At 36.2% G+C, this 22,097-nt stretch overlaps 1 protein-coding gene across 6 annotated transcripts; it reads left to right on the forward strand.

The window, feature by feature from the left end:
• Window positions 1-230: 230 nt before the first annotated feature.
• Window positions 231-21,607, forward strand: LOC131949125 (lysosomal protective protein). Of its 6 annotated transcripts, none has more exons than XM_059310890.1 (15): window positions 231-428; window positions 2,315-2,426; window positions 2,798-2,848; window positions 7,612-7,698; window positions 10,962-11,117; window positions 11,757-11,848; window positions 14,305-14,407; window positions 14,624-14,797; window positions 15,421-15,563; window positions 16,242-16,311; window positions 17,361-17,447; window positions 19,183-19,254; window positions 19,951-19,983; window positions 21,167-21,210; window positions 21,262-21,607. In XM_059310890.1, exons 1-15 carry the CDS (start codon window positions 268-270, stop codon window positions 21,299-21,301), a joined length of 1,425 nt encoding a protein of 474 aa, XP_059166873.1. In that variant the 5' UTR covers window positions 231-267; the 3' UTR covers window positions 21,302-21,607. The 6 variants fall into 6 exon arrangements, with proteins under 6 accessions (XP_059166873.1, XP_059166874.1, XP_059166870.1 ...); XM_059310891.1 differs by lacking the exon at window positions 19,951-19,983 and adding an exon at window positions 19,997-20,029; XM_059310887.1 differs by lacking the exon at window positions 19,951-19,983 and having other exon boundaries at window positions 19,183-19,287; window positions 21,262-21,606.
• Window positions 21,608-22,097: the final 490 nt, after the last annotated feature.

Genomic DNA, 22,097 nt, shown 5'->3' on the forward strand with positions numbered 1-22,097 from the left:
CAATGACAAAATCTTGCCTTACCAAAATTAGGCTTACATTACATTTAATACACCTCCCTACCCAAACTTCATATGCCGAGGTCACAGAAACAAGTGAACTCTACTTCACTTGCCCCATAGACCGTCAGGTTTGAAAGGGAAACTTACTTACCTACCCAAACAAAACCAAAGTTTAAAAGCCCATCTCAAACGATTATTTAATCTACAACTATGTAACAAATGTATTATCCCCAGGTTTAAAAAATCGTCCTAGATCAAATTTACAGAATGGCCTTGACCCTAACCATGTGTCTGGCCGCCTTGCTAACCTTAACGTCATCAGCCCCGTCTGAAGATTTAATCGTTAACCTGCCGGGATTAACATGGGAGCCAAACTTTAAACAATATTCGGGATATCTGAGTGTTGGATCAAAGATGCTCCACTACTGGTATGTGTTTGGTCGAGTGATTTGATATGGGCTGTGTACACTACTGGTATGTGTTTGGTCGAGTGATTTGATATGGGCTGTGTACACTACTGGTATGTGTTTGGTCGAGTGATTTTGTTATGGACTGTGTACACTACTGGTATGTCTTTGGTCGAGTGATTTAATATGGGCTGTGTACACTACTGGCTGTGTACACTACTGGTATGTCTTTGGTCGAGTGATTCAATATGGGCTGTGTACACTATTGGTATGTCTTTGGTCGAGTGAGTTAATATGGGCTGTGTACACTATTGGTATGTATTTGGTCGTGGGATTTAATATGGGCTGTGTACACTACTGGCTGTGTACACTACTGGTATGTCTTTGGTCGAGTGATTCAATATGGGCTGTGTACACTGTTGGTATGTCTTTGGTCGAGTGATTTAATATGGGCTGTGTACACTATTGGTATGTATTTGGTCGGGTGATTGAATATGGGCTGTGTACACTACTGGTATGTGTTTGGTCGAGTGATTCAATATGGGCTGTGTACACTACTGGTATGTGTTTGGTCGAGTAATTTAATATGGGCTGTGTACACTACTGGTATGTCTTTGGTCGAGTGATTTGATAAGGGTTGTGTACACTATTGGCTGTGTACACTATTGGCTGTGTACACTACTGTTATGTCTTTGGTCGAGTGATTTAATATGGGCTGTGTACACTATTGGCTGTGTACACTACTGGTATGTCTTTAGTCGGGTGATTCAATATGGTCAGTGTACACTACTGTTATGTGTTTGGTCGAGGGATTTAATATGGGCTGCTTCTATACAACATTGGCAATGAATGTGCCAGAATCGCCATTGTTATTACGTGCTGATGCGACTGGTCGAGTGACAGCGGGTTTAGACGTGTATGTTGTACAGAGTGAACGAGGGTAAGCGAGTGGTCCAGTGACAGCGCTGCGTGTAGTGAGCGGGACGAAGATGGTGTGTTGCGATGAATGGCAGTTAGAGGTCACTTTTGGTAGTGAGGGGTAGCTTTTTTGTGACTAAAAACCGTTAAATAGATCAGATTCAACTGAATTTTACCTCAACTGGTGTATGTTGCTGCGTCCCTATTGAGTTAGTAAAAAGAGCACCCTCACACTTTACTTTAATAACTGGACTAAAAATGTATTACTAAAATGCAAAGCTTTTATACAAGTATGTTTTAATTTCTACATTCAAATACGTAGGCCTAAACTAATAGACCAGTCCTTCAGATATTAAAACATTTAGAATAAGTGTAAAATGTAGAGGTAGGATTCAATCTGAGTGACAATTGGATTGAATGAGATTTGGATTTTGTTAGGGTTAATACTCGGTAAAAATAATCAAAAGGGTTAGGGTTAAGTGCTGATATTAGTAATGATATTTCACTTTTTTAATGTCGTTTATTACAATTGTTTTCTTTAAATAAAAGACTTAATGAACTGTTGTCTCTAAACAATTTAAGTTTTAAATAATTTTAACAAAACTACCACGTGAACAGTGTTAGTGGGCCCCTCAGAGGCGTAGCGACCCTTCCCGGCGACCGGGGACAAACTTTCGATTTGCACCCCCCTCCCCCCCCCCCCCTCAGACTTTCGATTTGCACCCCCCCCCCTCTCAGACTTTCGATTTGCACCCCCCTCTCAGACTTTCGATTTGCATCCCCCCCCCGCCCTCAGACTTTCGATGTGCACCCTCACCTCAAACTTTCGACCTCAAACTTTCGAAAAGGGGCCCCTATTGGCCTTGGGCCCCTATGCCTTGCTTAAGCTAGCTTTACGGTAGCTACGCCACTGCACTTGAAACGAGCACAACTTCACACCTATAATATGAATAACTGAACTGAGCCAAACGCTTGTAACTGGTCCGTAGGTTCGTCGAGTCCACCAACAACCCCAGGACGGACCCGCTTGTGTTGTGGCTGAACGGTGGCCCAGGGTGCAGCTCCTTGGATGGCTTTCTCACAGAACACGGGCCCTTCAGGGTCTGCTACTCTTGTATTATTATTAATTTTTTTGTTGTAACCCGTTATCTCCCTTAAAAGTTTTAAACTCGTTACCTACCTTTAAAATTTTAAACTCGTTACCTCCCTTTAAAGTTTTAAACTAGTTACTTCCCTTTAAATTTTTTAAAACTCGTTACCTCCCTTTAAAGTTTTAAACTCGTTACCTCCCTTTAAAGTTTTAAACTCGTTACCTCCCTTTAAAGTTTTAAACTCGTTACCTCCCTTTAAAGTTTTAAACTCGTTACCTCCCTTTAAAAATTTAACTTCGTTACCTCCCTTTAAAGTTTTAAATTCGTTACCTCTCCTTAAGGTTTAAAAGTGTCGTTAAAATAAAATGTTTTATTTTTTAGGTTGACACAAGCGGGGAGACCCTAATACCATTTCCCTATGCTTGGAACCAGGTAAAGTACTTGGGTCACGTGTGTTATTTGTATCATACCAGATGCGTAGCGAGGGGGGGGGGGGGGGGGGGCGGGGGAGGACATATGTCCCCGGGCGCCGGGAAGGGTCGCTACGCCTCAGTATCATACTTAGTAAAGAGAATATGTAAAGTGTTTTATTTTTTGTTGTTAATGTTGTGTATCAAGCAGTGCCGGCGCTACCTATAAGGCGAACTAGGCGGTCGCCTAGGGCGCCATCATTAGGGGGGGGGGGGAGCGCAAAAATGTGTAATCGCCATTATCGAAAAGTACCAAATAATTACTAACTTTGATTATCTTTTATAAACTATAGACTGTTGTATACAAAGGCTTAGCAATCTATTTCGGCGCACAGGACGAACTATTAATTTTGCGCCCTCTCCCCCAAATAAGGCCTACATTTAGTCGCGTTGGTGAAAATTTACCCCCACCACTCTACTAAGTATTTTTTTTTAAGGATTCCCATTATTTTGGGGACTCAAAACCATATTCTTAGATTATGTCGAACAAGCAAAATATAAATGAATGTCATCGATACTGAATAGAAGTATGTTTAAATAAAGCTACTATGTTTATACTTTCGAACAACCTAAGTAGTCAATTGGCAATATATATTGTTTTGACGTGGTTACACAATTAATATAAAAAATAGGTAAAATAATTATGTAATGAAATTCAAAGAGTTTTATTGTGTTTATTAAGCATGTCTTAGTTACACTTGGTTAATTTAGCTATTCTCGTGAAAGTTATTTCCCTTGAATAAAATGTCGGTATTTGTATTTCAAAAGGGGAGATAATTCGTTCTTTACTCTACATTCACTTCAAATTCCTGCACCTTAGATTGGCCGCTTACTTATAAATAAAACTTTAAGTTATTATTTGCTATTGTAAAATTTATATAGAGCAGAAGTTCAAAACAAAATAGTTTGGTAGGTTGTTTTTTTAGCATTATCAAGTTGAAAAACAAATAAATTTGTAGCCATTGTAGATTGCAATACTTAATATTAGTAGATATACACTACAGTATGAGATAGCGCAACTGATATGTCTAAAAATGTCTAAAATTAATCATTTGATTAATTAAGGGTATTTTTCATATTTTTCACCCTCTCATAAAGTACTATAATTGTAGGCTGAAATCTATAACATTTACAACCTTTTATTTTTCAAAAACTAAAAATCGTTACATAATCACACAACATAGATATTTTACAATTATAACTAAAGAAAGTCAAGTTTAAAACATGTCAGTTCCGTTCTGGAACTCACCTTCAGAGGCGTAGCGATCCTTCCCGGCGCCCGGGGCGAACTTTCAGTTTGGCGCCCCCATATATATATATATATATATATATATATATATATATATATATATATATATATATATATATATATATATATATATATATATATATATATATATATATATATATATATATATATATATATATATATGCTTGTGTTTTTGTGTGTGCGACAGTCTGGAAAAAAAATTAACAATTACGCTGATTGTCGTTCCCTAAAACTTCACTAGACGTCAATTGAATTCCCCTTAGGATGCCGAAACGAACAAAAAGTAAAAAATCAAAAGGGCTTAGAACAGTGGGCTACATCGAACCCGAGAGGTTCGGTAATTCAGTCTCAGGGCTTCCGCGGAGGTCAAGACACACACCTGACTCATAAGATTCACGATCGCATTGTGTCATTGTGGACGATACAACTATTAAGGAGGGTTCGGTGATTGCGCATATGAAACTGGTTGGGTTCGGTACTCCAAATAGTTAGGAACCACTGCTTTAGAGTGTATTTTGTAGAAGGTGCAAGCCTTATTTGGTCTACTTTTGGTCGTGTCTTCGATAATAGTAAGCCAATATTGCAATTTTGAATTATCAGTTAGGTTGAACAAAGTAATAATCAGTACAATATACTAATTTTCTTCTCTCTTTAAATGTTGGCAAAGAGTGTCGCTTCCGTTCCACCCGCTCCGGCAGTCTGCTAACTCTTTTTTACTTTCTCGTATATACGTAGTATAGAGAAAGTATTGTAATCGTGCAAAAAAAAAAAAAAATCGAGATTTTTACAAATCTCAACGTTTTACACCTCACTGATACGGAAAAACATAATTTTGCAATCTTGTCCGTATGTCTGTGTGTGTGTGTGTCTGTGTTTCTGTGTGTCTGTGTGTCCGTGTGTAAACACGATAACTTGAGTACCGTTACAGCTAGGTTGATGAAATTTCATATATAAGTATTATATCTAAATCGTAGATCCGTATCAACTTTTGAGCGATTTCCGACAACCGGAAGTGGTACTTTTTCTACTTTGAATTTTTCAAAAGCCTATAACTTGAGTACTATTTCAGATAGATAAATGAAATTTCACATGTAAGTAAAAGATCTAATTTTCTACCTTCTGTTAAATTTTGAGTAATTTCCGTTGATCGGAAGTAGTAATTTACGCTACTTCCGATTTCTCAAAAAACTAATGTAAATTTTTAAAATACTAATAATATTGCGCACTATTATGCGCTTTTTTATTTGGCGTTCACTTGGTGTGCAATTAATTTGTCTAGGAGATTTTATTCTATTTTTAAAAGTTTAAGTATTTAAAATGGATTAAAAATCGTGTCTATAGCCCGAGTTCCCATCCCCTGTTATTTTATATAAGAATATTCGAGAAAGTTTAGGGGAGATCACTCCCGGTTTATTATGTTACACAATCGTAAAATACGCTTTAGTTCCATGGGTTTCTTTTCTGAGTGATATCGGCTATTTATTCCTTAATCCGATGTGAATTTTTCCGATTTTAGTCTTCGAAAAAGCGCCCCCCCCCCCCCCCCTAGGAAAGCTGGAAAGCGGTTTTTCCGGTCACTATTTCTTAAGGATATACGTTTTACAGTTACACAATCAAGGTAGAGAACAGTTAAATCAGTATGCAAAGGCTCTCAGCCGTTAAATTTCTTTACTTTGACTGTATAATTCAAAACTGCAGCTTAAAATGAGCTTTTAATTTTATTCTACCCCATTTGGCGCCCCCCCCCCCCCCTAGGGTCGGCGCCCGGGGCGGCCGCCCTCCCCGCCCTCCCCTAGCTACGCCTCTGCTCACCTTGGGAGGTCTGCGGGCGAAGGAGGCAAGTAAAATTGGAAACGGCAATTCCCTAATTAACTAATGGATTTTTTAAAATATGTAATAACGTCCTTTGGTCATTGATATGGCAACACAAGACAATTCCCCGCCCCCATTAACATACACGTAGGCCTTATATGTGAGATTAATGTTCACACAAGCTGAAGTGAGGTTGCTTACATTTTCAGCTAGTCTACCGGACGTCCGGACAGTAACGTTCGTTTGTTTGACCACATTAACTACAATGTACTAGCTCTTTGTTTTGATCGGCGCTTTGCTCTTGCTTTGAGTGTCGCTTCAGCAGATATAGGAGCTGTAATGTCGTGCATTTTGGCCTTGTAAATTATATTACTTTACTCGATTATACCCCTCCCCCCTCCCCAACGTTTGCAAACAGATTACACACATATTCACCCCTTCCTTTTTAAACTATGACGTAATAATTAGATCCACTTCCCACCATGTAAATTCACCTCCCCCACCATACAAAATGCCAAATAACTTTTCCACCTGTCTGTCTACTCCTCAGGTAGCCAACATGATCTACCTGAAATCACCTGTCTTTCTACTCCTCATGTAGCCAACATGATCTACCTGTCTGTCTACTCCTCAGGTAGCCAACATGATCTACCTGTCTGTCTACCCCTCAGGTAGCCAACATGATCTACCTGTCTGTCTACTCCTCAGGTAGCCAACATGATCTACCTGTCTGTCTACTCCTCAGGTAGCCAACATGATCTACCTGTCTGTCTACTCCTCAGGTAGCCAACATGATCTACCTGCAATCACCTGTCTGTCTACTCCTCAGGTAGCCAACATGATCTACCTGCAATCACCTGTCTGTCTACTCCTCAGGTAGCAAACATGATCTACCTGCAAACACCTGTCTGTCTACTCCTCAGGTAGCCAACATGATCTACCTGTCTGTCTACTCCTCAGGTAGCCAACATGATCTACCTGCAATCACCTGTCTGTCTACTCCTCAGGTAGCCAACATGATCTACCTGCAATCACCTGTCTGTCTACTCCTCAGGTAGCCAACATGATCTACCTGCAAACACCTGTCTGTCTACTCCTCAGGTAGCCAACGTGATCTACCTGTCTGTCTACTCCTCAGGTAGCCAACATGATCTACCTGTCTGTCTACTCCTCAGGTAGCCAACATGATCTACCTGTCTGTCTACTCCTCAGGTAGCCAACATGATCTACCTGTCTGTCTACTCCTCAGGTAGCCAACATGATCTACCTGCAATCACCTGTCTGTCTACTCCTCAGGTAGCCAACATGATCTACCTGTCTGTCTACTCCTCAGGTAGCCAACATGATCTACCTGTCTGTCTACTCCTCAGGTAGCCAACATGATCTACCTGTCTGTCTACTCCTCAGGTAGCCAACATGATCTACCTGCAATCACCTGTCTGTCTGCTCCTCAGGTAGCCAACATGATCTACCTGTCTGTCTACTCCTCAGGTAGCCAACATGATCTACCTGCAATCACCTGTCTGTCTACTCCTCAGGTAGCCAACATGATCTACCTGCAATCACCTGTCTGTCTACTCCTCAGGTAGCCAACATGACCTACCTGCAATCACCTGTCAATCACCTGTCTGTCTACTCCTCAGGTAGCCAACATGATCTACCTGGAATCACCTGCTGGTGTCGGCTTCTCTTACTCACGTGACGGCAACTACTCAACAGACGATGATGACGTAAGCTAAGCCATTTTTTTTATCTTTAAGGGGGGTGGGGGTGCGGAACGCACCGGGTGACACCATTTATGGGGGTGACGCCAAGGCAAAAAAATAGCTAAATATATAAAGAAAAATTTGGGCGGGGGGGGGGGGGGAGCAAATCGAAAATTTGAAAGTTTGTCCCCGGGAAGGGTCGCTACGCCTCTGGGAGGGTGACACCATTAAGTGCCGCACCGGGTGACACCCGACCTCGCTACGCCACTGGGGTTTCGGTTCCTTCAAAGAGGTTAAGAACCACTGCATTACAGTGATATTAAGTAGGCTATTAATAGACACGTAGCTGGGTGTACCGATTCTGGCTGTATATTTTAGAATTTTAATTTATCTTATTCTTTTAATAAATATTCAATAAATATTGATTTAAAATGTAAAACACTGTTTGAAGCTTTCATGTCAATATGATTTGAATATTGTCCGTCTCTATTGACTGTGGGTGAAAGCGAGGCGGTGCGGGATGTAGAATGTAGGTCTACCACGCGATGATGGACTTTGGTAGTTGTTGTCAGAGTTTCTTCCGGGCATCTCTTCCGCCACCACCCCCCCCCCCCCCAAAGAAAGTCTATCGCCCCCCCCCCCCCCCCGAAAAAAAAATCTACCGCCACCTCCCCCCCCCCCCCCCCCCCCCCGAACGAAATGAAATTTAAATAATTTATAAAGAAAATATATACTTTTAACAGTGTCCGCCCCCTCCCCCCCCCCCCCCCCCGAAGAAAGTCTACCGCACCCCCCCCCCCCCACCGAAGAAAATCTACCGCCCCCCCCCCCGGAGAAAAAAGTCTGGAAGAAACACTGGTTGTTGTAAATGTAGAAATGTTATGTTTTGGAGGATTGGACATATTCTATCGACTATTATGTATTTCCTACAAAGCAATCGTTATTAATTAAACCCTAATCCAAGTGTTGCTCTTAATAAATGTTATTTTATGTTTCTTTTCAAACTGATCCGCTTAAACTTTGTTAATGAAATGTTTATTAGATTTTAATTGTTATCGATTATTTCAATATGATATATGAGAATCGGAATAATGATAACTGTAATGAACATAGTTGGAGTAAAAGCAAATGCTATAGAGTCCTTTCATATGACGTCACGTCCGTTCGTGATACCTACGCCCGCCGCCACAGTGGTGTACACAAGACGTAAACACAATCAGCTGTTCGCCAGCGCTGGACGTGTTCACCAGCGCTGGACGCGTTCACTGTATGTAAAGAACCGCACCCGCGGAAAAGGAAAAATACGTTAAAAAACTTGAACTCTTAGGAATTGAAGATCCTTATACTGTTATTGACAGTTTCGTATAAATAAATATGTGGACAAAATTTCTAAATAAAAATACTGTTAGTAATACTGTTTGCGTTTAGAGTTAAAGTAGCCGAATCTGATCAAATGCAGTTCTCGATACTTTGTTTCATGTAAGGACAGTAAAATAATAAACTTCATTTTAATTATAAAAGATAACTATTAATAAAACAAATATGCTCGACCTTCACAAATACTAATAGTAAAAGACAAAGTCAAAAGTAATAGGCTAATAAGAATAATAAGATCTAATAGTAGGCCTAATACCTGGCTCCGCTGGGTAGACATAGAATCTAGAATCTACTTCTTTACTTAAATTTAATTACTTTAGATCTACATTCGATTCAAAATACACCCATAATAAATCAAAAGTAGTCATAATAGGCCTAATAAAGCATTTAATTGTCTCTAAGATCTAAAATCTCGCTCTATTATCTAATCATTTTTTTAGCAAACGAAATTTTCTGAAATTGAAATAGATTATATGACTAGACTTAGATCTAGAATCTGCTACTTAAATTAAATTGTAAAAACTTTATACAAGCATGTAGTTGATGTTATTGTAGTAGAAGGCTTTAATAAATTACTAAGGCCTACCTACTTTGTTGTCTTTTTACAGCAATATGTATCTGATACTGGACTGAGTTTAATTAAATTCAAATTCATATCTAGTAATTGGTCTACTAAGTTTTTGTAGCCTAGTAGTACAATCTAGATCATACCAGCCAACAACAAATAACCACATTATTATTATTTGGTTAATGATTAGGCTAAATTTTTTTTTAAATCCACTGTTTATAAAAGAAACAAATCAAGCTAGAAACATTATAAGTGAGATGGTTTAAAATAATAACAATGGACCCAGTCTACAATTGATACAATTGCAGGTCTACATAGGGCCTACAGTCTAGTAGTTTACAGTAGGCACCTAGTGTGTAGCTAGTATACTAGTGTGTAGCTGTCCAGATTCTTAATGCCTTAATGCTTTCCCCTGATAAGCCGTGTGTGCTATAAATGACATAACATGACACCGAGGTGAGAAGTGTTGAGGGGAGAGCAGTGGGACTTTCCCCTTTGTTCTCCCTGCTGGGCCCTGAGGGTCAAAATTATATCAGAAATACTATCTCTGTGGGGCTGGGTATCACGGAGGTGAGACATTTTCAGGGGAGGGCAGGGCAGACTCCTCTTTGGTTTTATTGTGGGCTAGATACAGGTGGGGGCAGCCATCATGAGGGTTGAACGTCAGTATTAATGTGTCTGATTACTTCCCTGCTGGATTATAAGGGTCTTAAATTGTATAACATGCTACCCAGATTGGTTATTACCCATGGATTATATTAGCCGTTGTAGTGTGGGTTTTGTAGGAGTTAAGTGGTCTCACGTTTGCTACAGTAAATAACCTCTAATATATTACTGCATTTGATCAGCTTCGTCTACTTAAACTCTAAACGCAAACGGTATTACTAACAGTATTTTTATTTAGAAATTTCGGCCACATATTTATATTATCCACGAAACTGTCAATAACTGTATAAGGATCCTAAGAGTTCAAGTTTTTAAACATATTTTTCCTTTTCCGCGGGCGCGATTCTTTACATACGGTGAACACGTCCAGCGCTGGTGAACACGTCCAGCGCTGGCGAACAGCTGATTGTGTTTACGTCTGATGTACACCACTGTGGCGGCGGGCGTAAGTATCACGTGATTTAGGTCACGTGTTTGCAAGGACTCTATTGGCTTAGATCAAATTAGAAATTCCTTTGGATAGCAATATTATTGCTATTTTTTTATAGCAAAATTGTTGCACTCCAATAATAAACACTGTAAGCTTATTGCCAGTATCGCCCTCTATCTTTTACAATCTGCTTCATATTCATGCATTGTTTGTGATTACATTAAAAAAATTTGCGTCAAACTTCAGACTGCTAAAAATAACCATCTGGCACTTCGAGATTTCTTCAGAAAGTTCCCCGAGCTGGCTAGCAATGATTTCTACATCACAGGCGAGAGCTATGCTGGGATTTATGTTCCAACCTTGGTCTCGCTGGTTCTAGACGATTCCTCCATTAATCTCAAGGTTTGAAGTAGTTAGAGAATGTACGTATTTGTCCATGTATTGGCCTAATTAACCAACCAGTACCCATTATTGTCACGTGTCTGTTTAATTAGATTAACATCTTCCCCACGTCCCTTAAACTTTAACCCTTTTAATTAAATTAGATTAACTTTTTAACATTTGTTTTGCATTTACATTTAAATGAAAAACTTACAAGATAAATACTTAGGTCGATGTTTAATTATATCATTAGCCCCCTCCCCGCCCCTTCGCATGCGTAGCTTAAATTGTGTGATATCGGACGTCATATAAAACTTGTGAGCCCTACTAGTCTACTCATTAATGCCTGAGAAAGGTTGGCGATAACAGAATGAAACTCGTAAATCTATACTCTACCCAGTGACAGTCAAAAATCCTAGCTCAAGTAAAAATCTGAAAGTTAGCTCATTCGTTAAAGGGAAAAAATCGATTAATTTTTTTTTTTTACCAAGTAAACCCAATCAAATCTGTATAAATTATAAATGTAGATCAAATAAAATTATAAATCATATACTTAATATTTAATATAGATCTATTTATTGTTATTTATTATAGATCTAAATCTATATTCATATTAGTATTAGTATTTGATTTTTTGTTTTTTAAATTACTTTTTATCAGGGTTTTGCGGTTGGAAATGGTTTGTCCGATAATAACATGAACGACAACTCTATTGTTTACTTTGCCTACTTCCACGGCCTAATCGGAGAGGAGTAAGTTTCATAATGAACATAAACAAAAATTAAATTAAGGGTTAAAGAATTTTCTTTATACCTTAGTTTAGCGTCGGTTATTATTCCGGAATCGTATAGCAGTAAAAAACAGTAAAACAATGCCAAAGTCTGTCACACACTTCCGGAATTCACCGGAAGTACTGTAAACCATACTTTATTTGGTGTCATCTTTTATTTTTATACAGAATGTTTAAAATTTAGATAGATTTATTTTCGTAATCATTTTTACATTTAGTAATCATTTTTACAATTTTCGTAATCTAGATTTTTTTTACTTGGCCTAGCAGCTAGACATCTAGCTAGATCTAGATTCTAGATCTAATTAATTAATAATTAATGGTACCAAATCCGCTGCAAGCAAAAAACATTAAATTAATTAATTATCAGCCTACATACATTTGACTTCATTATTTATATTTATATTAATATATGTTTTTTTTTAGATCTACTAATTTAAATCTACTATTATATTTATTCTTGTTTCCTTTTGTCGATTAAACTTAAAAAAATTAAAACATTAATTTACTACAATCGACTTTCAATTTATTTATATTTCAATGGTCAAATAAACCATGGTTTACCGTAACTCTAGTTACCGAGACTCAACAAACATTACCCGATAATTTTCGACGCTAAACTAAGGGATTACCCTAGATTCTATTTAGATCTATAGTTTGCCGTAACCATAATACGTAGCTTTAATAATAATATAAAACAAAAAAATGGTGAGTAGACAAAAAATGGAATGGGTGTTAAATTACTAAATTAGTAAATTCATCAAATTGAATGTTACCTGTCACGGGTGTGTTTCTCATTCTGCCTGTGATGTGCTTACTTTACTGAACTTTACTCAGTCACAGTAGTATTTATTTATAATTTATGAATGAATGAATTGATCTAATCTAGATCTATATCTAGATTCTATAACCAGAGGTTCACAAGAGCACCATGTGATGATCCTGACATCTGGGTGGTTGTCAATGTGTCTTCTTCTAGCTCACCATTCATTCTGGAGGGTGATCCACATAGAATCTAGATCTACATACTACTATATAGTAGTATATAGTACACAGATCTAGTACATACTAGATCTACATACTACATACAGTATAGATCTAATACTAACATATAGAACATATTAGGCCTATTACATACGCTCAAGGATTCTGTATTTTTTTTTTATACAGTATACAGTATACACAGCACACACCAGGGTGTCTGAGGGGTAGTGTAAGTGTAGACAAACTAGCACCCCAACAATGGACACCAGCGAGAAAAGTCTCAAAGGTCTTTGAGAGGTCCATAAATTAATTTAAAAATCATGCACAGCGTAGTTACAATTAATGTGGTTATAAAATCCTGCCTGTCTGGGTTTTTTCGGACTTTACTAAAGATTGGATGTATTTGATGTTTTTAATATTTTCGGTAACTAAATAAAAATTAAAAAATAAGCAAAAACAATTTGGTTTTCACGTTTAATGGCGACATAATGATAAACAATGGCATCCTGCTATTGGATAGGACGCCATAAATTTTATTGTACACATTGTAAGCTAAAAATAGAAAACTAGGTCATGGGGTTTTAAATTTGCATTGTTATTTAAAAACTTGATCTGCAAAGTTTTGTAAACAAATAGTTATCGATCACTAAGTTACTGTACAGCCAATCAATATTTGTCTTACGAAAGTGAAACATCCGGTTACAACTTAGGCTTGATGAAAATAAATAGAAATGTAGCCTTAAACTCAACAAATTATTTTCAAGTTTCTCTGGATTTGCAACTTTTATAGCATTTATTCTAAAAATATAAAATTTCTAAATTAATTTTAGGCTTAAGTTTTTATTTTTTATTTTTTTTTTACGGTCTAAATCTAAAAAGCACGTTTTTATTCCATGTCAACAACATTATGGAAGGAATCTCGTCAACTCGCTGGTGTCAATTGAAATTGAAGAAATATACCATCTATATTTTCATATTTAAAGAAAACTCAGTTCTAGAAAAAGGTCACTTGACTAAAAATACATGATTTGTAGGCTTTGATGAAGCCTTCATCAAAAGGTGCATTTTTTTAGCGTGGTGTACTAGATTTGTTGTAGATTCTATGCTTCTCATATTGATAACTGTATATGGCCAAAGCATGAACACTTGAAGAAATACATTGAACAACAATGACACTTTTAGCTGATTTTAATATCAAAATGAACCATAAGTTTCAATAAAAATATCAAGATTTAAATTGACAGTTATCATAACGGGTATCCTTGAATTTTCTCTCTGTTTTGATCCCAGAAGAAAGGAAATTCAATGACACCAGTCTATGCAATACTCAATTTACATGACTCTATAAAGCCTATATGTATCATTATTTATATATCTATAAATGAAGTGCCCTAGCTCCTACATCTACATAGTAGTATGTTTTTTCTGTGACAGAGAGTGGATAGATATTTATGATTCCTGTTGTTCTGGCACGTCAGAGAGAGGCTACTGTGACTTTGTTGCTGGCAGTAAAAAATCATCCAAATGTACAAATGAGGTCATTTTTTTTGCATTATTTCTTTATTATATTTGTTCATCAATGTTTTCATTTATGATTACCTCAATATTTCGTTATTAATTGTCCTTGAGATCATTTATCCTGAGATAATTTGTCCGTGAGATATTTTGTTGGAAATAATCTGTCCTGTCACCCTTACAACATATTTTTAAGTCCATTTCTTGTTTTTAAAACCTGTCTATATAAACTCTGCAGCTGGGCAAGATAAATTACCTGGTCTGGGATTCTGGCTTGAATGTCTACAACCTGTATGCTGACTGCGCAGGTGGCGTCAAAGATCACACTCTTCACTATGATGAGGACAGGAAAAAATATGTCACCAGTAATTTTGGCTGGCCGTTCATGTTTTTGGAAAATGAGAATTACGAGGTAAAGATTTCAGTGACACTTGATAGGAAACAGCTATAGCTTAGACGCTTAATCCTTATGGCTTAGTCACTTATCCTCTATTGTTTATTCACCTGTGGATTAGTCAATGAACCCCTATGGCTTAGTTACTTGATTAACTGGTTTTTAGTTTTTCAATTAGTCCTAAACAATTTTGAAATGCTGATAAAAACTGTTTAAGAATCACACTATAATTTTCTACTTTCAAAAGAAAATTTAAAGTTTAATTTTGCAAAAAAATAATATATATATATATATATATATATATATATATATATATATATATATATATATATATATATATATATATATATATATATATATATATATATATATATATATATATATATATATATATATATATATATATAGGCCTAAATATAAATAATTTTAAAATAAGTTACAAATTTCTACTTTGATATCCTATGAGCTTCTGCAAATATTATTTTACCTTTGTCATTGAGGATTATTAATATTAAAATATTAGTGTTGTATTATTGTAGATTACATGTAATTTACATACATCAGATGTATTCTTAAAGATTTTTTTATTCTTAAAATTTAAATAATGTTTTTAATGTTAACTAATGAACCAATGTATTTAGAGGCTAAAAGCCATCCCCTTGAACAAACTGGCATCAACACCTCCATGCACTAATGCGACCAATGTAGCCAAGTACCTAAACACAGCCACTGTGAAAAGGGCTCTTCACATTTCAAGACATGCTGAAGACTGGGATGTTTGCAGGTGGGACAACTCTTATCTTACACTCCAGTAATCTCTAACCACAGTGCTTTAAAACTGTCACAAAGTCAAGTATTACTTAACCCCAGCACTCAAGTTAAAAGTATGATATCTTCAGACTTGATGCCTTAATAATTAATTATATCATATCCTAATTAAGTTAAAATAAATGATAAAATACAAGTACCAAAGGTTAATAATAATTACAATATCTCTAGTTTTGTAGGCCTAATCTTCAGACATTTTCTACATATTTGTAGTTTCTGTTCCAGTACAAGGTGCTGTTGTATTTATAGGAGTAAAACAAATAAATTAAATACATTTGTGGTAAGGGTTAAATAATAAATAAAATACATTGAGGGTTAGAGTTAAATAATAAATAAAATACATTTGTGGTTAGGGTTAAATAATATTTAGTTAATCACCACTCACAACACATCTACTAGAAATGTTCATCATTAGTTGCTATGTAGACAAAATTATAGCCATCAATATCACCTACTCTAAATTCATCTTCAACATTCTTACAAAGAAACACTACATTTGACAAATATGATCTGACATTAAAGCAAAATACCTAGATAAATTAATTTTCATTAATATGTAAATACTTATAGTATAACGCTATATCAGTAGTTTTGATTGCTTTTCCCTAATGCAAGCCATGTTTTGTTGTTTCAGTTCTATAGTAGACTACACAAAGACATACACCACCACAAGACCACAGTATCAAAAAGCCATTAGTAGAAAGGTAGTACTGACCCCAGTATAGAAACCATTAGTAATATTGTAGTACTAACCCTTAGTATAAACAAGTTAATAAAAAGTCTAGTGACAATTTAAGCACAATTTCCTTAATTAATTTTTTTAAAAATGTGAAAAAATGATTAGGCCTATTAATTTTTTTAAAAATGTGAAAAAATGATTAGGCCTAGCGAAACAAAACCTTGTAGTTGTAACTCCCTATCATTCTCATATAAATTATAAATAAATTAATAGGGTACAAAAATAACGTTTGAATTAATAAGTAAAAGATAAATCATATATTTAGCAATGGAAATAGTTTTATTTTAACGAGTAGGCCTACACGATGCTCAGTTTAAAAAAGTAGTAAATATCCTAGGCCTATACGATGCTCAGTTTAAAAAAGTAGTAAATATCCTAGGCCTATACGATGCTCAGTTTAAAATATATTAAAAAAAATTTTGTGACCGAACGAAAGGATATTTTTGAAAACTTTCTTCGGCAATATTGTTCTAAATTATGGCAGGAATCGATTGGTAAATGTTTCAAGTCACTAAGTGGTCTGGTTGCCGAGATATGGGCAAAAAAACTGCATGTTTTCGAGGTTTTTTGGCTTTTCCGGGAAATCCAGGAAGGAATTCCGGGAATTTTTTGGGCCCACAATCATCCTCGGAACTTGCTTAACATATTAGCTTTTGGAACTAGTCCTCGATATTGCTTCATTGAGGAGGAGATACGACTTAAAGCTGCGCACATCCATCCATCCATCACCAGAAATGACGAGTTAATAATCGCAATTGTCCGTATGGAAATTGCACTTAAAAGCCATTCATATAGGAGTATAACTGACCCCAGTATCAAAAAGCCATGATTAAAAAAGGTAGAAGGCCTACCTGAATATTTTTAGCAAATTGATAGATTAATCATGGTTTAATAGATTCTACTACATGTCTAGAAATAATTAGAATACTAGAATCTCAACCTTTTTATAATCTTTTGTTTATTCTGCACTTTCATAGGCATATATTTATGGGAGAAATATGTTTATATCAACAGCTGCGTATTTTGTTGTACAATGGTGACATTGACATGGCATGCAATTTCCTGGGTGATGAGTGGTTTGTCGACTCACTACACGCCTCAGTAAGTGATGTGTTGGTTCATCTTTCTTACACGCCTCAGTAAGTGATGTGTTGTTTTATCTTTCTTACACGCCTATGTAAGTGATGTGTTGGCTTATGTTGACTTACATGCCTCAGTAAGTGATGTCTTGGTTTACATTGACTTACATGCCTCAGTAAGTGATGTGTTGGTTTATCTTGACTTACACACATCAGTAAGTGATGTGTTGGTTCATCTTTCTTACACACTTCAGTAAGTGATGTGTTGTTTTATCTTTCTTACACGCCTATGTAAGTGATGTGTTGGCTTATGTTGACTTACATGCCTCAGTAAGTGATGTGTTGTTTTATCTTTCTTACACGCCTATGTAAGTGATGTGTTGGCTTATGTTGACTTACATGCCTCAGTAAGTGATGTGTTGTTTTATCTTTCTTACACGCCTATGTAAGTGATGTGTTGGCTTATGTTGACTTACATGCCTCAGTAAGTGATGTGTTGTTTTATCTTTCTTACACGCCTATGTAAGTGATGTGTTGGCTTATGTTGACTTACATGCCTCAGTAAGTGATGTGTTGCTTTATCGTTCTTACACACCTCAGTAAGTGATGTGTTGGTTTATTTTTTTTATGTGCTCTCCACCCATCCATCCGAGTACACCAGACTAAAGGTGAATAGGTTAAAGGTTGAGGATTAAAAATGGAATCAAGAGCTGATCACATTTATTAAGATACTTCATGAAGTTAAGATAATTTTGGTAAACTGATTTGCTAGCCCTAAAAGTTGCAAGTTCAGATCCCAAGCTTGAAGCCCTAAGATATACATGAGTCTACCCAGCTCTGATGGGTACCTGACTGTAGGACATACCTGAGTCCACTCAGCTCTGTTGGGTACCTGACCCTCCTTATGGAAGTTCAAGGCAGCTGGGCATAGTGCTGACCACACTATCACTTCTTATTCTAAAATCACCAAAACTGGTAAACTCTACTTTACCTGCCACAATGTACCACCACGTTCAAAATAGTAGCTTTACTTGAAGTGTACTTAATTTCCAAAAAAAAAATTAATTTGAAAACATGAGTTAACAACTTTCTGTAAAAACAACTGCTTTATCTGTCACTTTGCACTGAACACAACATTTCAGACAATTGTTTCACTGACAACATTTCTGTCAAAGTGCATTCATTTTATTTGTTCCAATACTTGTCTTAAAACTATGATAAAAACATTTAGTGGATACTCAGGATAGATTTTTTTTAAAAATTATTTTAACAATGCTTGGCTATAGAGAAAAAACAAGTTAATAAAAAGTCTAGTGGCACTTTAAGCGCAATTTCCTTAATTAATTTTTTGTGACCGAACGAAAGGATATTTTTGAAAACTTTCTTCGGCAATATTGTTCTAAATTATGGCAGGAATCGATTGGTAAATGTTTCAAGTCGCTAAGTGGTCTGGTTGCCGAGATATGGGCCAAAAACTGCATTTTTTTTTCGAGGTTTTGTGGCTTTTCCGGGAAATCCAGGAAGGAATTCCGGGAATTTATTTGGCCCGCAATCATCCTCGGAACTTGCTTAACATATTTGCTTTTGGAACTAGTCCTCGATATTGCTTCGTTGAGGAGGAGATACGACTTAAAGCTGCGGACACACATCCATCCATCCATCCATCCATCCAGAAATAACGAATTAATAATTGCAATTGTCAGTATGGAAATTGCGCTAAAAAGTTGGAGAAAAATTGTTTTTTTTTTAATTTTCAGAATCCACAAGAAAGAAGAAAATGGTATTATAAAGCAGAAGATGGCACAAAACAGATTGGGGGGTTTGTCAAGGTGTTTGATAAGGTAGCATTCCTTACTGTAAAGGTGAGCCACTGTTTGATAGGGTAGCATTCCTCACTGTAAAGATGAGCCACTAAGGTGTTTGATAGGGTAGCATTCCTTACTGTAAAGGTGAGCCACTAAGGTGTTTGATAGGGTAGCATTCCTTACTGTAAAGGTGAGCCACTGTTTGATAGGGTAGCATTCCTTACTGTAAAGGTGAGCCACTGTTTGATAGGGTAGCATTCCTTACTGTAAAGGTGAGCCACTAAGGTGTTTGATAGGGTAGCATTCCTTACTGTAAAGGTGAGCCACTGTTTGATAGGGTAGCATTCCTTACTGTAAAGGTGAGCCACTAAGGTGTTTGATAGGGTAGCATTCCTTACTGTAAAGGTGAGCCACTAAGGTGTTTGATAGGGTAGCATTCCTTACTGTAAAGGTGAGCCACTGTTTGATAGGGTAGCATTCCTTACTGTAAAGGTGAGTCACTGTTTGATAGGGTAGCATTCCTTACTGTAAAGGTGAGCCACTAAGGTGTTTGATAGGGTAGCATTCCTTACTGTAAAAGTGAGCCACTAAGGTGTTTGATAGGGTAGCATTCCTTACTGTAAAGGTGAGCCACTGTTTGATAGGGTAGCATTCCTTACTGTAAAGTTGAGCCTCTGTTTGATAGGGTAGCATTCCTTACTGTAAAGGTGAGCCACTAAGGTGTTTGATAGGGTAGCATTCCTTACTGTAAAGGTGAGCCACTAAGGTGTTTGATAGGGTAGCATTCCTTACTGTAAAGGTGAGCCACTGTTTGATAGGGTAGCATTCCTTACTGTAAAGGTGAGCCACTGTTTGATAGGGTAGCATTCCTTACTATGAGCCACATAGATGTCTACTAACATTATAAGAGTGATTGAGTATTCTTTTAGTTGTTATTGGCGTCATAGTATAAGGACTTTGACGGCTGTATACAAATCAAAGTGTGTGTTAAATTGATTATTTTGTTGACTTAATGTTGTATGGTGTTGGCTGTTTGGTGACTACAAGATAGAAGTTGTCACGTTTTGATGATTGAGCAAAAAGGGGTTTTCAGTTGGCCTATAAATTGTACCTAAATTTTGGTCACTGTTGAAGTATTGCATCTTTGTTTTATCTTAGCTCTCTATGTAAAGTCAATAACACCTGTGTTTTTAATTAGTGTCCTTTTTTTATAACCCCTGAAAAGGACTTTGCCTTATAATAAAGTCAGCCTGTTGCACATAGATTTGTGGTCTCATTTAAATTTGTTAGTGTAATTAAATTCAGTTGATGAATTATCATTTTGGTTTGTTTAGAAGTGCTGCAGCATAGTTAAACCAACATTGTATTATAAAGATATTTTTTAAAAGTTGTAGCATAAGCAAAATGTTTAATTAGAAAAACAACACAGAAATCAAATTTACAAGAATGATTTTATTAGAACACCTTTGAACCTTTACTGGGCTTGCTACTATATTTTATAAGTGGCAACATGGATTATGTGAAGAAAAAATGTATAATCATGGGGAAAAGATCATGTGTCCTGGAGCTATGCACCATTTGTTCAGTACCCTTTCAGCCCTATAGAAAAGAATGTAAATCCTGGAGCTATGGAACATTTTTTCAGTACCCTTTCAGTCCAATATAACAGTTCAAGTGGAATTCACCTATTTCCTTAACCTCACCATATTGTCATCACCATCTATGAGCCACCAACTCTGACTAAAAATGAGTGGGCTCAGGCAATTGATTATACTTAGGAAATATTTTATGACAGTAATTAAGTAATTTTTATGTTCACAAGTTTAGCTGTTAGTAATGAAGAAATTTTTGCCTTGACAAGTTTAGCTGTTAGTAATGAAATAATTTTTATGTTGGCAAGTTTAGCTGTTAGTAATGAATAAATTGTATGTTCCAGGGTGCTGGACACATGGTACCCACAGATCGACCAAGACAGGCTTTACAGATGTTTATCAACTTCATCCAGAACACACCATATTGATGATGTTAGGGACAAATGTTTATCAACTTCATCCAGAACACACCATATTGATGATGTTGGGGATAAAAGTAGATGAGGATATTAAAAACAAAAGAGTTGAACTGTACTACCATTGTTTTAACCAATGTGATCTCTGAAATCTAATTTAGTTATAGCTTCAACTTCACCTGTTTTTGCTTTCTCTTATTTACCATACTTTCTCAGACCAATTTTTTTTCTATTATGAACATAGAGACTGCCCCTTGTTTTTCTTACCCATCCTGAACCCAGAATATTACAATTTTCAATCAGAACTTGATATGTATCATGTATTTTCAAAATGTATAATATGAAAATAAATACATTTAAATTTAAGCATTTTATCTGTAATTTTTCAAATTATTTAAGTCTTTTACATCTCTAACTAGTTACAGTAATGTTTGTATACTTGGACTGGCTGTGAAACATGATTTGTTTCTAAATTTTTTGCTCTCATCCGAAGATGCATAAAAATAAAATAACTGATTATATTTTAACTCTTAATAAACTATATTTTTGTAAAGCGTTTTTTAAAGCACAAAATATGCTTTACTGGAAAATGTCGTCCTCACATATTTGCTTGATTTTAAAAACAAAAATATCTCAAATTGCATTATAAGACAATGTTCACAAAGAAGCTCTACATTCCTGCCTTACTTTCTTTGGTTGTTCAGTGTAACTCAGTTAATTTTCAAACCTGTAGACTTTAGACTTGTAGTTGTATCATGCTGAGCTTCTGTAAATTACAGTCAACTAACGTTGGTGACATATACCAGATCACAGAATGGTGTAATGGTTTTGTAGCTCAATATAACAAAATACAGTGACT

This window comes from Physella acuta, unplaced genomic scaffold (genome assembly GCF_028476545.2).
Source record: "Physella acuta isolate Inbredline_101_S28 unplaced genomic scaffold, ASM2847654v3 ptg000674l, whole genome shotgun sequence".
In the NCBI taxonomy this organism is placed as follows: domain Eukaryota; kingdom Metazoa; phylum Mollusca; class Gastropoda; family Physidae; genus Physella; species Physella acuta.

Coding starts and splice junctions, on each gene's coding strand:
- LOC131949125 (XM_059310890.1), top strand. CDS start 268: ATGGCCTTGACCCTAACCATGTGTCTGGCCGCCTTGCTAACCTTAACG. Junction 14,798..15,420: donor TGGAAAATGAGAATTACGAG/GTAAAGATTTCA, acceptor CAATGTATTTAG/AGGCTAAAAGCCATCCCCTT. Junction 15,564..16,241: donor GAAGACTGGGATGTTTGCAG/GTGGGACAACTC, acceptor TTGTTGTTTCAG/TTCTATAGTAGACTACACAA.